General features: G+C 40.8%; 1 protein-coding gene across 4 annotated transcripts in view; it reads right to left on the bottom strand.

Annotated features, from left to right (window-relative positions):
- DNAH11 (dynein axonemal heavy chain 11) overlaps nt 1-14,312 on the bottom strand; it is a 356,336-nt gene that overhangs the window by 27,845 nt on the left and 314,179 nt on the right. For all 4 annotated transcript variants that reach the window (XM_042967928.1, XM_042967929.1, XM_042967930.1 and 1 more), the window contains 5 exons: nt 14,158-14,306; nt 13,165-13,292; nt 9,066-9,293; nt 3,253-3,444; nt 256-375 (listed from right to left, as the gene is read on the bottom strand). In XM_042967928.1, coding sequence (XP_042823862.1) covers nt 256-375; nt 3,253-3,444; nt 9,066-9,293; nt 13,165-13,292; nt 14,158-14,306 — 817 coding nt within the window. The remainder of the gene's footprint in view (nt 1-255; nt 376-3,252; nt 3,445-9,065; nt 9,294-13,164; nt 13,293-14,157; nt 14,307-14,312) is intronic.

Raw genomic sequence — 14,312 nt, 5'->3', positions numbered from 1 at the left:
GGCACAGCACAGCAGACGCGCACAGACATCACCCAGGAGGTCTTGGTGAAACAGATTCTGATTCCATAGCTCTGGGATGGAGCCCAAGACTCTGCACAATTTCTAACACATTTCTAAACTCCTTGATGGTAGGCCAGAATATACTCACAAAAGGCCACGACGCCTCAGTAATATTTAAGTATTTATATAGTGACATTAGTTAAAAAAATCTTACTAGAATTTTCTTCTCTGTAAAATCGATTGAAAGTGCCTTACCAGAGATGGATTAATGAATTTGTCCAAATACACCCGACACAGTCTGCGATCCCAATCATCTGTGATGTGTCCCCCATACATGATCTCACCAAAGAGATAACGGAGATCTTCCCACGGGACCTGGGAGGGAGATCACACAACTATTCATTTCCAGGCCGATGCAATGGTCTCAGAGTGGTCAACCAGCAGCACATGCCTCTCTACAAACCCCTCTAACACAGTGTTCCCTCAAATCCCCATCAACAGGAACATTTAAAAGAGGTTTAGAAATTGTTTAGGTTTCTCCATAGAATTTGAGAGAATTATTTTCAGTGTGTTTTAATACATTCAGTGAAAAGTCACTAATACTGAACTTTTTTTTAAAAGGAAGTGTGATTTAAAGCTTATTTATTTTGAGACAGAGAACGCACTTATGCGTGTCCTCCTGCGAGCGGACGAGGGGCAGAGAGAGAGAGAGGGAAAGAAAGAATCCCAGGTAGGTTCCACACTGTCAGTTCGCAGCCCAGTGTGGGGCTCGAACCCATGAACTGTGAGATCATGACCTGAGCCCAAGTCAGATGCTTAACCAACTGAGCCACCCAAGCACCCCAACAATGAACTTTTGATGCAGATTTTAAAGCAATTGCTCCTAGAACATGTCATGTAGGTAAACTTTAAACATTCAATATCTCATCTAAAAATTAAGAAAAGGTATAACTTTGCAGGGCCCTTCAGGTATGACATGTTTTTATGATCTGATTTAGAGCAGGTTTTATGATCTCATCTAGGCAAAGAAAGAAAATGCTACACAATCTGAATTTGGGGTGCATTTACACCTCTATTACCTTGCAAAAATCCAGGCAGACCAATCCCCTTGCTACAGACTGATGTGAGGGCTGGGTTTATGGCATGACTGGCCTACATGACTGTTCTGAGGGTTGGAACTAATGATTGTACCATGTGGTATTCAAGAAATAACGGTATCTCTTTATTTGGCTTCACGGGATTTGAAGCCTCTCTCTGCCCCCCTTTAGCTTCCTCTGGGTTTGCAAAACATGCCAGTCTGTGATGAAGCCTTTCTAGACAGGAACCTTTATACCCTCAAGGGCAGTAGATTGCCTCCCAACAGTTCAAGTAAAAACTTAATTATAGCCTTCATTTGTTGCATGATGTGACAGAACAAGTAAAATTGCTTCAACTATTCCAATGTACTTGCTACAAGTTTATTTGAATTTGAACAAATGGACCTCAAATATGTCTTTCTTTTAAGCCGGTCTGATGTGAGTGAGCCATGAGAGAGGTGAGTGGACTGTACCATGCTCCCTTCGGGCACCTTCCATACTGTCCTTCTGAAACGGACGGGAAATGAAGACCTCTCCATTTCATTTCTCTGAGTACGCTGAAGTAATACCCATTAGGCATTCTACCATCTGATATAGATCTCCCTCAAGATTTTAATCAGCCAGGGAACTATTCTTTTTTACATACACCTTCCTGAAAAGGGCACTTTGTACCACCTAACTCCGTGTACATAATAACTTAACTCCCAAATCCTGGTAACTTGCTTCACCATGTGTGGTAAATGACTTGGGTCTAGACATCTGAGAGAGCAAAGGGTGTCAAAATCCGAAAGCTGTGTTGATCCAGGAACACCACTGGGGGCAGTGGCAGACAGGACCCACTTGGCTCCCTGGGGTTGCCACCTCTCAGGATGTGAGAGCTGGAGAGAGACAGGAATCTGTTCCTCTCCTTCTCCCCTTCATTTTGAACTCTCCTGTGAATAGGATTCAGCTGAAGTGGGATAATACTCTTTGTCTCAGCCTCAGTATGGACTTGGATGAAAGTTTTAAGTGGTCCATTTCACTTTCTAGCCAGAACTATTGTAGTAGCCAACCTTACATGTGACATTGTAAAGAAAACGTGGTAAGATCAACACAGAATATTACTTATTAGGAAAGTCAAAATACGCTCAAATTTTATACATTTAAAAAATGATAGATATGGAATGTTGATCATCACATACCATATTAAAACCATATATTGTGGTTACAACCTGCTCAAAATATGTTGTTTGGGAGAGCAACCCACATGATATACTAAGTGTACCTATTTTGATAGCAGTCAAATCACCTCTAAAGCTTGAGAAAACTGAGTTGATAACAAAAATTGTAACAACGGCTACCAGAAGAACATAAAGCAAACCTTAAGACACAGAAATATGGAGGAGTTCTAGAAACTTATAGAACGGTGTTGTTGTCCAGAGCACAACACCCAGTAGTTTTTGACAAACAGATCTCAATTTGAACAGATTGAACTTAATGGAAAAAGTTTCTTTTGTGAAGACTAAGCCAGAAAATCCTTACAAATGGTTCTTCCGTTTGGAAAATCCAATCACTGGGTTTACAAGAGTTTGCACAAATGTTCTTGATGAGGCATTCCCATCCCCACCTGTAAAACACATTTTAGCTATGAAATAAAATCATTCATCTACCTTTAACTTCCAATCAAGGGGAACATTACTGAGAAAGTCACAACAAGGTGGCATCCTTAATACATAATAATGACATATGCAGGAAATGCACCATTATTTATACATGTGACGCGCTGTAAATTGCTTCCATCATAAGAACTAATTGTAGTGATTATTAATGCAGTGTTATGAACTGTCAGAATTGCTGTATGTAATTACATTTGTGCAAATGCTTCATTACCTGCCTAATGAATCTGGCATATATGCACATGTAAACCACTGTTTTTGTTAACATAATGAAGGACATTTTTTTTTATGCACTAAGCTGCTGATGTAGAACTGGTTTGACCTATCTTATGAAGTTCGAGCATCCACTGCTGGAAAACCTTTGATCTGGTTTCTTTTCACACTTGGCAGAAGATGCATATATAGTGTCAGCTATTTCAATAATAGCTTCAGAAGAGAAATTACGGTCCATTTGATAGTGGCCAAAGACTGACAGATTCAGTACACTCTTTGGAAGAGGTTATCTGACCACTGGCACTTACGTTAGGGTTTGCCTCTAAGTAGTTGTAGAGGACGCCTGCACAGACGGTGAGGTCTCCAGGATTGAAAGGATAGCTGCGGCTCCAGCCCTGGGGGCCAAACCTTAGTCTCCCAGCGACACAAGCGTGGAAGTAGCACAGAGAAAAGAGGATGCTTTTAAACTCCTGCTCCTTGGAGCACGCTTCAAGTGTATCCTGGGAGAGAAGAAAAATCGTTGATTCTCCCTCTGTATGGTTTCCAAGGGCAAGGGTCTGAGTTTTCGATAATCTTGCACAAAACTTGGCAGGAGATCTCGGACAGGGGTAACATGCAGTTTTAAGCATGGCTGCCCATCCTATGAGGGGGTAATAGGAGACTGACCATTTGGCGTTCGCCAGTCTGTTAATTTAAGGCAAATGCTTTCACTTTGCTTCAGTTATTTTACTGACTGCTTCTAAATTCACTAGAAAATGAGACCATTCATTTTGAGCAGTGATAATACTGCTTGACATCATTTTCCCCTGCAAAATTCTCCTTGAAAAATCTAGATGGCCAAAGGACACCATCTTAGTTTCATCAGCGTAGCAGGGTACTACTTAACCTCAGCCCTGCATTTCCCGGGGCTTCATAGTAATACAGATTACCTGGGCACATGGCCACCCATCAAAAAACGATTTCCATCCTCTCTTGAAACCAGATGTGCCATATGACCAAGTTCTTGCCAACAGAATTTGAGCAGAAGTGATGTGTACAATGTTCATGCCATTTACTTAAAAGGAAATCGCTCGCCCTGGTTGTCACTCTTTTCCTTTTTTGTGGGCTAGAAATGATGATGACTAGCCAACCATGGAAGCCATGAGTGAGTTATGGTAGAGGCACCTACCAGCCCGGGTGTGTGCCTGACCTCATGAAAGAGAGCTGCCAACTATATGGGAGAGAGGTTACCTCATTTGGATCACTGGAATTTTGTACTGTACCTGAACTAATATAATCACCCTGACAAATGGTTTCCTTCCAATGAACTTAAAAGTAGAATTCATTGCTGGGTTGAGAGAATGGCACATGGAAGATTGGATAACACACACCCTGTAGGCTAGATTTGTAACTTGTGTTTTTTTTTTTTTTTTTTTTTTAATCACAGAGGGAAAATTAAATCCTGGCATGCTGACATGGTTATGGCTCCCACAGCCATGAAATTAAAAGGTGTACAACAGGCATCCACTCTTTGGCTTAAAGGGAGTAGTACTTTATTCTCACATTTGGCAGTTCTGTGAGGCCAACAAGGATTACTTCAATTGATGTTGGGCAGTAGAGGAAGATAAGGCCAGAGATTCATCTTCTTGCTTTGTCCTTTAAAATGGTCAAATTACAGCCAGTCCACATTTGGATCTGACAACCGGGCCATCTACCAAGTATATTTAGCACCTTCAGGGTGGGAGTTCAGAGGTGGTCTCTCAGGCAACTCCTAGTGTAAGTCTAAACCAAGACAAGATTTGTCCTCTTGTTCCAAGACTAGAAGAAGCTTTTTAGTTCCTTTCTAACTATCATCAGAATTCTGGGTTACTACCAGATATAGTTCTAGAACTGGCGAGGCCACCCACAGTGCACACCCAACTAAATCATTAGGACATACTAAAGCACTGAGCCTTTTCTAGGTAATTTATGGGGCTTGAAAATCTATGATCATTAAACATAACATTTCCACAATTAAACACGAAATAAAAGACAAACTTGTGAGAGAAGAAAATAGAAACCACAAAATTGGAATTAATCTTGAAGAATATAAACATATATTAGTTTTGTTTAGGTATTTTTAAATGTTTATTTTTGAGACAGAGAGAGAGAGAGAGAGAGAGCGCGAATATGAATGGGAGTGGGGGAGGGGCAGAGAATACCAAACAGGCTCTGCACTGACAGCACAGAGCCTAAGGTGGGACTCCAACTCACCAACTACAAGATCATGACCTGAGATGAAGTCGGACACTTAACTGACTGAGCCACCCAGGCGCCCCTCAAAATATACTGGTTTTAAATGTAAAAAACTTCTAGGAGACGAAACAGAAGCATCAAACTTTTACTTAGGAATTATGATCTAACAAGCCTAACTCCTCCCTAAATTACATATAGTCCAGAGGAAATGAAGATCCTATAATAATCAAGTACATTAATTCCATCTATATTTCATATAATTGATTTAGTTTTATCCTCAGCACTAAAGAATTACAACTTAATGCTCATTATGCTCTGATAATACAAATGCCACTGGAAGAAAATATGAAGCAAGCTTTTCTAATTAGGAAAAAGTATGACTCTACCTAACACTCTACATTTCAGGTCAATCATATTTTTATAAACCAAATGATGAGCAAATTAATATCAGAAAATATGCAAATAGCACTGTGAATACAGAACAGGCATCCACACACACATAACAGGGTTGTGCATACAGATGCCAATTTTACATGCAAAGCTACCAATTATTTGTTTCTGCTGTAAGTCTTACAGAAAAAGAAATCTATACTCTGACTTTAAAAATGTAGTTATTGGGGCACCTGGGTGGCTCAGTCGGTTAAGTGTCCGACTTCGGCGCAGGTCATGATCTTGTGGTTCACGAGTTCGAGCCCTGCATCGGGCTCTGTGCTGACAGCTCGGAGCCTGGAGCCTGCTTCCAATTCTGTGTCTCCCTCTCTCTGACCCTCCCCCCATTCATGCTCTGTCTCTCTCTGTCTCAAAAATAAATAAACGTTAAAAAAAATTAAAAAAAAATGTAGTTATTATCTGGGTATGAAAAGAGTCCAAACAGTATTCCCTTAGCACATCTTCAAAACGCAGGTGCTACTGAGCTGAGATACATAGGGAAGCAGCATCCCACAAGAAAGTTTTTTACATCTTGGTCACTTAACAATTGCCTTTACAAAGATATTCTGGAATGCTCCGAAAAGGAATAATTTTTTTTAAAGTTTATTTATTTATTTTGAGAGAGAGAGCATGTGCAGAGGAGGGGCAGAGAGAGGAGAGGGAGAGGGAGAGGATCCCAAGCAGGCTCTGCGCTGTCAGCGTGATCATGACCTGGGCTGAAATCAAGAGCTAGACGCTTGACCAACTGAGCCACCCACGCACCCCAATAAAGGACTAATATTAAACTTTGTTCCTTATTAACACACATATCAAAGTTCAGAGGTAAATTCTGATTTGGGGGTAAGATTAAAAATACACATTTAATTTGATTTGAATATTAAAACACGTAAAAACATAAAAACACCCAAACAAAACAGTTCATTTGTCTGGATCCCTTGGGTGCTTTTCTCAACCGAGAAGGACACCCAGACAACATGGGTGACTGTGACTTGTTTCCCTAACCTGGATGAGTACCCAAGGTCCATGTCACAGGCTTCAGCTACCTAAGACCATGGCAGCAACACAGAACACCCACGATGATACAAGTAGCCTTGGGAAAGTGGCAAGTCTGTGATACAGATCACTAGTTGCCTGTCCTAAAAGGTCTCACTGCCAACTTTGAGCTGGGCACATGGCTGTCCAAGGTAAATGGACTTCTCCCAGCCTCTCTTGCAGCTAGGGAACACAATGTGACTCAATATGACCAGTGAGGTGAAAGGAGAAATACTGTGTATTAACTCATAGGAAGCATCCTTAAAAGAAAGCAAACACATATCCATGGTCATCTTCTTTGTTCTGGCTTTTATCCTACTGTCAGGAACATCGACATGGGGACTGCCACCTGGGACTCTGGCAAGCCCATTCTAGAAACAGTGCACTGTAAAACAACTAGACTGATAACTTTGTGTGACACACTTAACTCTGAATGACTTACCTCCAGAATCCTCATGTGACAGAAATATTTTAACCTTTTTTAAGCCACTGTTGTTTTTTGTACTTCTTTCATAGGTAGCCAACCATAATTCTTACTGATTAAAGGGCACTGGGAACCTATTCACAGATGACCAGGGAGTACAGGTGAACACCCCTGAATTGCATCATGTGAGTAAAACCACATTTTGTTTTCTAACATGACAGGTCAGCATTCATAAAAGACTATTCTAAAATTTTTAGATTTTCTTTAGAGTTTTTGTTGGTTTGGTTTTGGCTATAGCAGGTTTGATAGGAAGTTCATTAAATGAATAACTTTGATTATCTTTGTTTTTGTCACTTATGATCAAATTTAGTCTTAATATTTCGGAGGGTCCTTTCTACTAGATAAATATTTCCTCTTGAAGTATGTAAGAGTCTTTCCAGTAAATGTAAAGTTCAGTTAATCTCAGTGGCCTTCCAAATAATAGTCAAAAGAACCAATACTTTAATGAATAAATGAGAACAGGAGAAAGGATTCTCCTATGATTATATGCAACAAATTTTTATTATTTTTTTATTTTTTATTTTTTTTATTTTTTTCAATATATGAAATTTATTGTCAAATTGGTTTCCATGCAACACACAGTGCTCATCCCAAAAGGTGCCCTCCTCAATACCCATCACCCACCCTCCCCTCCCTCCCACCCCCCATCAACCCTCAGTTTGTTCTCAGTTTTTAAGAGTCTCTTATGCTTTGGCTCTCTCCCACTCTAACCTCTTTTTTTTTTCTTCCCCTCCTCCATGGGTTTCAGGGGTGCAACAAATTTTTAAATGTGTATGTCCCTGGGAAGAGTATCCCTAGTTTTATTAGATTGTCAGAGAGGTCCTTACTAAAAAAAAAAAAAAAACACACACACACACACACACAAAAAGGTGGGCTGAAGCTTATTTGTTCATAAAATGCTCACTTTTCACAAATACAGACAACTGTTCAAGGGGGCTGGATAAATCCTATATAAATATATCCAAAAAATCCTCTTTTGTACTAGCTTTGTGAAAGAGCTTGAGAATGTCCTAAGTGTTCAGAAACTATAAACTGATAGATAAAAAAAAATACATGCCTGCCAGAGTTCACCAAAAAATATACTGAATATATATAATAGATCCAACAAGATTTTTTAAGTACCTTTGATTTACACAGTCTACTGTGTTTACATAGGCTATACATTAATTATTTAATTAGGTAATTAACTGTATTCTTCAAAAGTATAATCTAAGGTGGCCCGAAGATACTGATGAAAAAGTGAAGCATACTTCATACAGAATCATAATATTTCTAACAGGAAGCTTAATATTTACCACCAAATCTTATGTATTTTCTCTTTGGAATTCATTCTACTTCTCCGAATAAGAATACTGTTTCCCCAGGGTGGGAAATCAGAGGGAATGGGAACTCAGAGACACAACCACAAAGGAAACTTGCTTAAAAGACTTGAATAGATAGATGTGATAATTTGGACAAGGAGAATAATGATGATCAAAGTATATTTATTAATTTATTTTAGATGGAAACAAAGATATAAGTAAGAAGGCAACATGGATATAATCTGAAAAGATGGTTTAAGTTTACTCACATCAAAACCAGATCTAAAGCATTAAATATTATACTGAAATTCTTCCTAAGTAATTACTGTTGTCACTCTCAAGAACATTAACAGGAGTAATGATGGCTCTTCCTCTTCCTGTGCTAGGAGATACCAGCCTACCATGTTTGTCTTCAATAAGTAGGTTCCTCAGAAAGGGATGTAATTTACTCTCCTTAAACATGTGGCCTGTAGTTTTATGGCAAAACACAGATTTTTTTTTGGTCACTGGAATAGGCAGTGACAGGTGATCCTTTCAAGAGATTAAAACACACTCTGAGATTTCACTTCATCTCTCTGCACAAGACACCTGAGTAGATAATGGCCCCATGGTTTTGTGAGAAGACCCTGACCACTGTCAGACCAGGCTTCTGCTTCCTTACCTGATCAAAGTTGTAGAGGGCAGCATGCAAATTGGCCAGCATCCCTGTGGGGGGTTCATTGGTAATTTTAATGGAATTTTCCAGGAGTCCTTGAGGGATGATGTGTTCACTTGGTGTAGGTGCAGATTTGGCACTCATGAAAACTCTGTAATCTCTGTGGCTTCCTTGGCTGAATTGTTCAAGGAGTTTCTCCAGGGTTCCTAGCCACTTGGCTACCAAATGGACATTCTGAAAAACAGTATGGCTCATAACTCCTGTGAAACTAAAGGATATTACTTAAATTATGGGATCACAACATATTCCTATATATAAATGTATATATATTTCCTATATATAAATTTAATGTATTAAATTAAAGGATTTAATTTTTCCTTTATTATCATGTTAGGGAACAAAACCAAACAGCAAAATACACCTGTACATTGAACACATTTAGGGCTCCAAATCACCATAGGTTATTTTTGTTAACCCAAATCTCCTTCCAACAACACTTACCCACATCCAACACCCACCAATCACCTTTGAGATGGAGTTCCTGATAATTTTCATTGTTACAGTTTAAACTCAATTACTGAGACCTATCTGGTTAGTTTAGTAAAGTATAAAAACTAAAAGCTAGCAATGTACCTGATCACCCACTTCAATGTTTCTGATGCAAACCTCCTCTATTCAACTCCTATCATTAGTACATGAACTCAAAGGATGTGAGGGGTGAAAGGCTAGCTGAAAAAGAAATCACTCCTTGTTAAGATGCTCTGCGGATTCCTAGCATGATTTTTCTTAAACCCTAGAGCTGTCAAAAATCATGAAACAGATGTCACCACTATCACTTCCTGATTTTCCGCTTTGTGATTCATAATCCTCCAATACTAAATACCCACAGAGTACATGGTAGTTGATGCTGTGAGAGAAGTATAAAGGCCATACCCTCACACGCTCTCTGGTTCTGGAGAGGTCCTTAAATAGTGATTGAAACATCACCCCCAGGAATATATAATTATTTCCAACAAACAGAAACATTTAAGATTATAACAGCTACAAAAAAATCCCACAAAAAAATAAGAAAGGCAAATAGGTAATGGAATAGTCAAATAGGTATCTTTCTTTGAAAACGGTTCTGTTGTAAAAAGACGTATGCCCATTCAGTTGTTCACATTATTAGGCTATTTTCCTTTGGCAAATGTTGAAATCCTAACCATCAGTACCTCAGAATATGTCTGTATTTGGAATAGGTCTTTAAAGAGGTAATTAAGACTAGATGCAACAATTAATCGGATATTGCTTGTGTCCTTATGAGAAGGGGTGATGAGGACACACACAGAGGGAAGACCACATGGAGACACAGGGACGAGACAACCATCTACACACCGAGGAGAGAGGCCTCAGAAGAAACCAACCCTACTGTCCACTTGGTCTCAGACTTCTTGCCTTCAGAACTGTAAGAAATTAAATTTCTGTTGATGAAGTCACCTGCTCTGTGATACTGTGGTCTGGCAACCTTCGCAAGCTTATCAGTAAGTCAGGGCTCTGAGACTCTTGGCTTCCACGGTTGCTACTAGATTGCGGCAAGAGTACTTCTCACACCTGACCGTGCCACTCACACAAGTAAGCAGAAACAAAAGAACAATAAAACCTGTTTTGCAAGCTCAAATATGACCTAATTCTCTATCTTATGGACTACAACAATACCTTACTTGAGAAGTTTACTTGAAACAAATGTAAAAATATTCTAGGCAGCAACTCTGGTCAGGGAAGAAAACCATCACCAGGTGAGCCACCTCTCAACACAGGCACACTCTGGAGTCCAGCCTGGGAGTCATTCGTGGGGATCTTGGCTTTGCAATTGGCTGGATTCTTGTGCTTGCTTGTCCCAGGGCACTAACGCCTGTGCAACATTTTTAGCCAATCCATGTATCTTGGAAACCATCTACTTTGCCCATAAGAATAGATTTTTAAAATCCGTTATGTCAATTTACAAACCATATGGTGTACATCTGAGATATAGATAGCTACCACCCTGATACCTATGTAATAGTTTTCTCTGGAGTATGGGCTTCTGATACAATGCTAGCTAAACATCCCTCGAAGGGCTCTATCTCATCACAGTAACTGACTAGTGTAGAGTTTGGTTAAGAGCTTATTAACATGTGCATACAAATCATGTGCCTATGCTGGTACAATTTAACGTACATTACAAACAATATAATGAGTTCTCATCATGCTGGTCACCTCTTTATTCAAAGTCCTACTTCTCTTTTAGATGGCAAAGAGATACTAGAAACCTCCAGAAATTAGAATGGCCAAAGCCTGGGGCAATCCCTCCTCTCCAATTATTCTATGTCCAGAGAGGAACAGCTAAAAAGTTACATTCTTAATTACTAGTTTACCACTAAGAACAAAAATCAAACATCTGGGACAGATAACCAAAAGCAGATCCTTCACGAGACGAGGTCTTCTGAGATTTTTTTTTTTTTTTATGGTAAAACTTACAACTTGAATTTTGGGGGCAAATGGCAACTTGGCATAGAGAGAAAAATAACAGAAACATTTTACTTTGAATACTACCATCTCCTGAGGATGACCATACCCCTCCTAGTTTCTTCCTAGTCTGAGATGCTGGACACATGAGAATTCTCAAAGAACTTACTTTGGCAGGAAGATCTCAGCATCTACCCAACTGTCAGAGCAACAACTTCCATCTCTGAAAAAATAAACCCTCCACCGTTACCTGGCTGACTTTGTGAGCCTCAGAGGGTAACCCCTACCCCAAGTCACCTTACTGAAGTATCACCTAAGCAGTGGGTGTTACTCTCCCGGAGGGTTATGTTCTGCTTGGACCCTGGGCAGCTTCTTTGTGCATCCAATTTTATTTCAGTAGAAACTCAAAATGCATCAACCCTGGATCCTGGAGGCACTGAGGGAGGCCAGTGTCCTATCTCTGCCAGGGTGGCCACACAAGCTAGCAGAAAAAAAAATGGTGCTTGCCACCAAACAGACCTGAACTTGAATACCAGCCCTGCTGCTCTGCAGCTGCGTGGCCTTGAGACTCTCCAGACCACTCCAAAGCTCACGCTTTTGTTCTTCATAATGGGAGGACAACACCGATCCTGGCAGCTTTGCTGTAATGATTAGAGATCATGTATCCTTGCAAAGGATCTGGTACGAATGAGAAACTTTAGGTTCACTGGGCTGCCAATTAAATGGCTACTTCCAGACCGGATGAGACAGCCGGCATGCCTTGCTGGAGAAGGAGTCAGGATGGCTCCCACGTGCCCCCTAAAGCTTGCCTGAGCTCCACTCGTTCCTGGGTTCTTGCTAGAATCCCCAGCTGAGGGAGCCACCTGGGAGGACAGTGGGTTAGAGTCAAAGACCCATGTAATGCTAGCACTAGAAGGGATAAAGGGGTTATCGACTCCAGTCCCCTTAACTTACAAACAAAGGAAATGTAACACAATTTAGGGGCAGAGTCAGAGTTGTATGAGGTAATAAATGCAAAAATGCTCTGTCAGCTTTGCTTTTTTTTTTTTTTAATGTTTATTTTTGAGAGAGAGCAGGTGGGGGAAGGGCAGAGAGAGAGAGGGAGAAAGAGAATCTGAAGCAGGCTCCATGAGGTTACCACAGAGCCTGACGTGGGGCTTGAACCCACAAACCGTGAGATCATGACCTGAGCTGAAATCGAGAGTTGGACACTTAACCGACTGAACCACTCAGACGTCCCCAAAATGCTCTGTTAACTTTAAAAGCAACTCACAAATGTGAGGTTTTAGGACACAGGCCTTGGCAATCTATACAAGCCTGTTCATCCTGAAGCACTACTGGAGTATTCCAGATATCTGTAAGTCAAGAGGATAAGAGGATTCCCTGTAATATTTTTAATTTTAAAGCACAATGGCTAGAAAATCCCTCCAAATATGATAGGTATCCTTGTAAGCAGAGTCTCTTATCACCTGTGGAGGTGTCATGGACACTGAGAGAACCCCAAGACTCGGCAAATCACCAGATGTCATGAGGAAGGCTCATTCCTGTGGGTCAGGACAACTCTGCGCTGTCCCTCCCCCGTGTTCAGTCCCAGCATTGTCCGAAAAGAGGGAATACTCACTTGGAGTAGGACCCAGTGTCCTCCTTTGGAAGCTTTCTCCAGTGCCTTTTCTGCCACCATCTCCTGGCCTTGTCCTAAAGACACGTTGTGGAATTTTCCCGAGTCTATCGTAAACCCGAGTCTTTTGCCTGTGAGAGGGTACAACACGGTGAGGGGAAGAGTGAATCAAGGATAGATGAGAAGGGTGTGGAATTCTGAGGCCCAGGGTCTGTCTGTGGTGACTGCTGCCACCTTCTAGGTCACTCTCCTAAAGAAGCCAAACTAAACTTCGGTCGTTTCAACAAGCAGCATTTTGAGCTCTCAACAGCTGCCTCCTTATGAGCATTAGCTAAGCCTGTGGAAATAAGTTCCTCTGGTTTTATGGTAATGAAGCTTTTGACATTTTGATAGATGGCAAGTATTGTTACTGAGCTTTATTAACTCTTGCAGGAGTAGAAAAGCATTTCCCTCATAAAAAGGAGCAACATGTGGTAGATATCACATCATTTTTTGAACAAATTGGCTCATTGGGTAAATGCAGGAGCCTCTCACCTTGTGGCCATGCTTGAATCGAGCACAGTCAGGTCACAGCTCTATTAACCTGGTACTCTCGGCGCGGGCTGTGGGGAATAGTAATCCAGAGCACAAAGCGACAGTGCCTTGCACAATCGAATAGGCTTGCTCTAATGACCACTATTTAGTCACAGGGGGCACAAGATTACACTAGCATGGAGAAAATTGCCCTCTGGCCCTTATATAGTCAAAAGGTGGAAAACAGTACAAAGGAAACTTGCATTATGCCAACCAGAGGAATGTTCCGTTTGAACATTTCTTCAGACTACAGTGTTATTAGCCTTACATTTTCCATGTACTCAATCTCCAACAAATGAAAAAGGAAAGAAAGAGAGAGAGAGAGAGAGAGAGGAAGAAACTAAGGTAACTGTGAACGGAGAGAAGGTCAGGCGGGCCGTGGGCAAGGGGGAGGGTGGGAAGGCAAGCCTCCTGGCCCCTCACCAAGGATCTCTAGGTCTTTAAGGGCGTCCACCCCTGGAGACAGAATGAAGAAAACTGGAGTGGCTGGGCTGCTTTCTTCAAATGCTTTAACTAAGTCCAATCTGGTCCTCCCCACGTATTTTGTACCCAGTTTTTCCTCCACGAAATTCCTATAA

The sequence above is a fragment of the Panthera tigris genome, chromosome A2, assembly GCF_018350195.1.
Source record: "Panthera tigris isolate Pti1 chromosome A2, P.tigris_Pti1_mat1.1, whole genome shotgun sequence".
Lineage (NCBI taxonomy): Eukaryota > Metazoa > Chordata > Mammalia > Carnivora > Felidae > Panthera > Panthera tigris.
The sequence above is the reverse complement of the archived record's forward strand: the minus strand, read 5'-3'. Positions and strand labels throughout refer to the sequence as shown.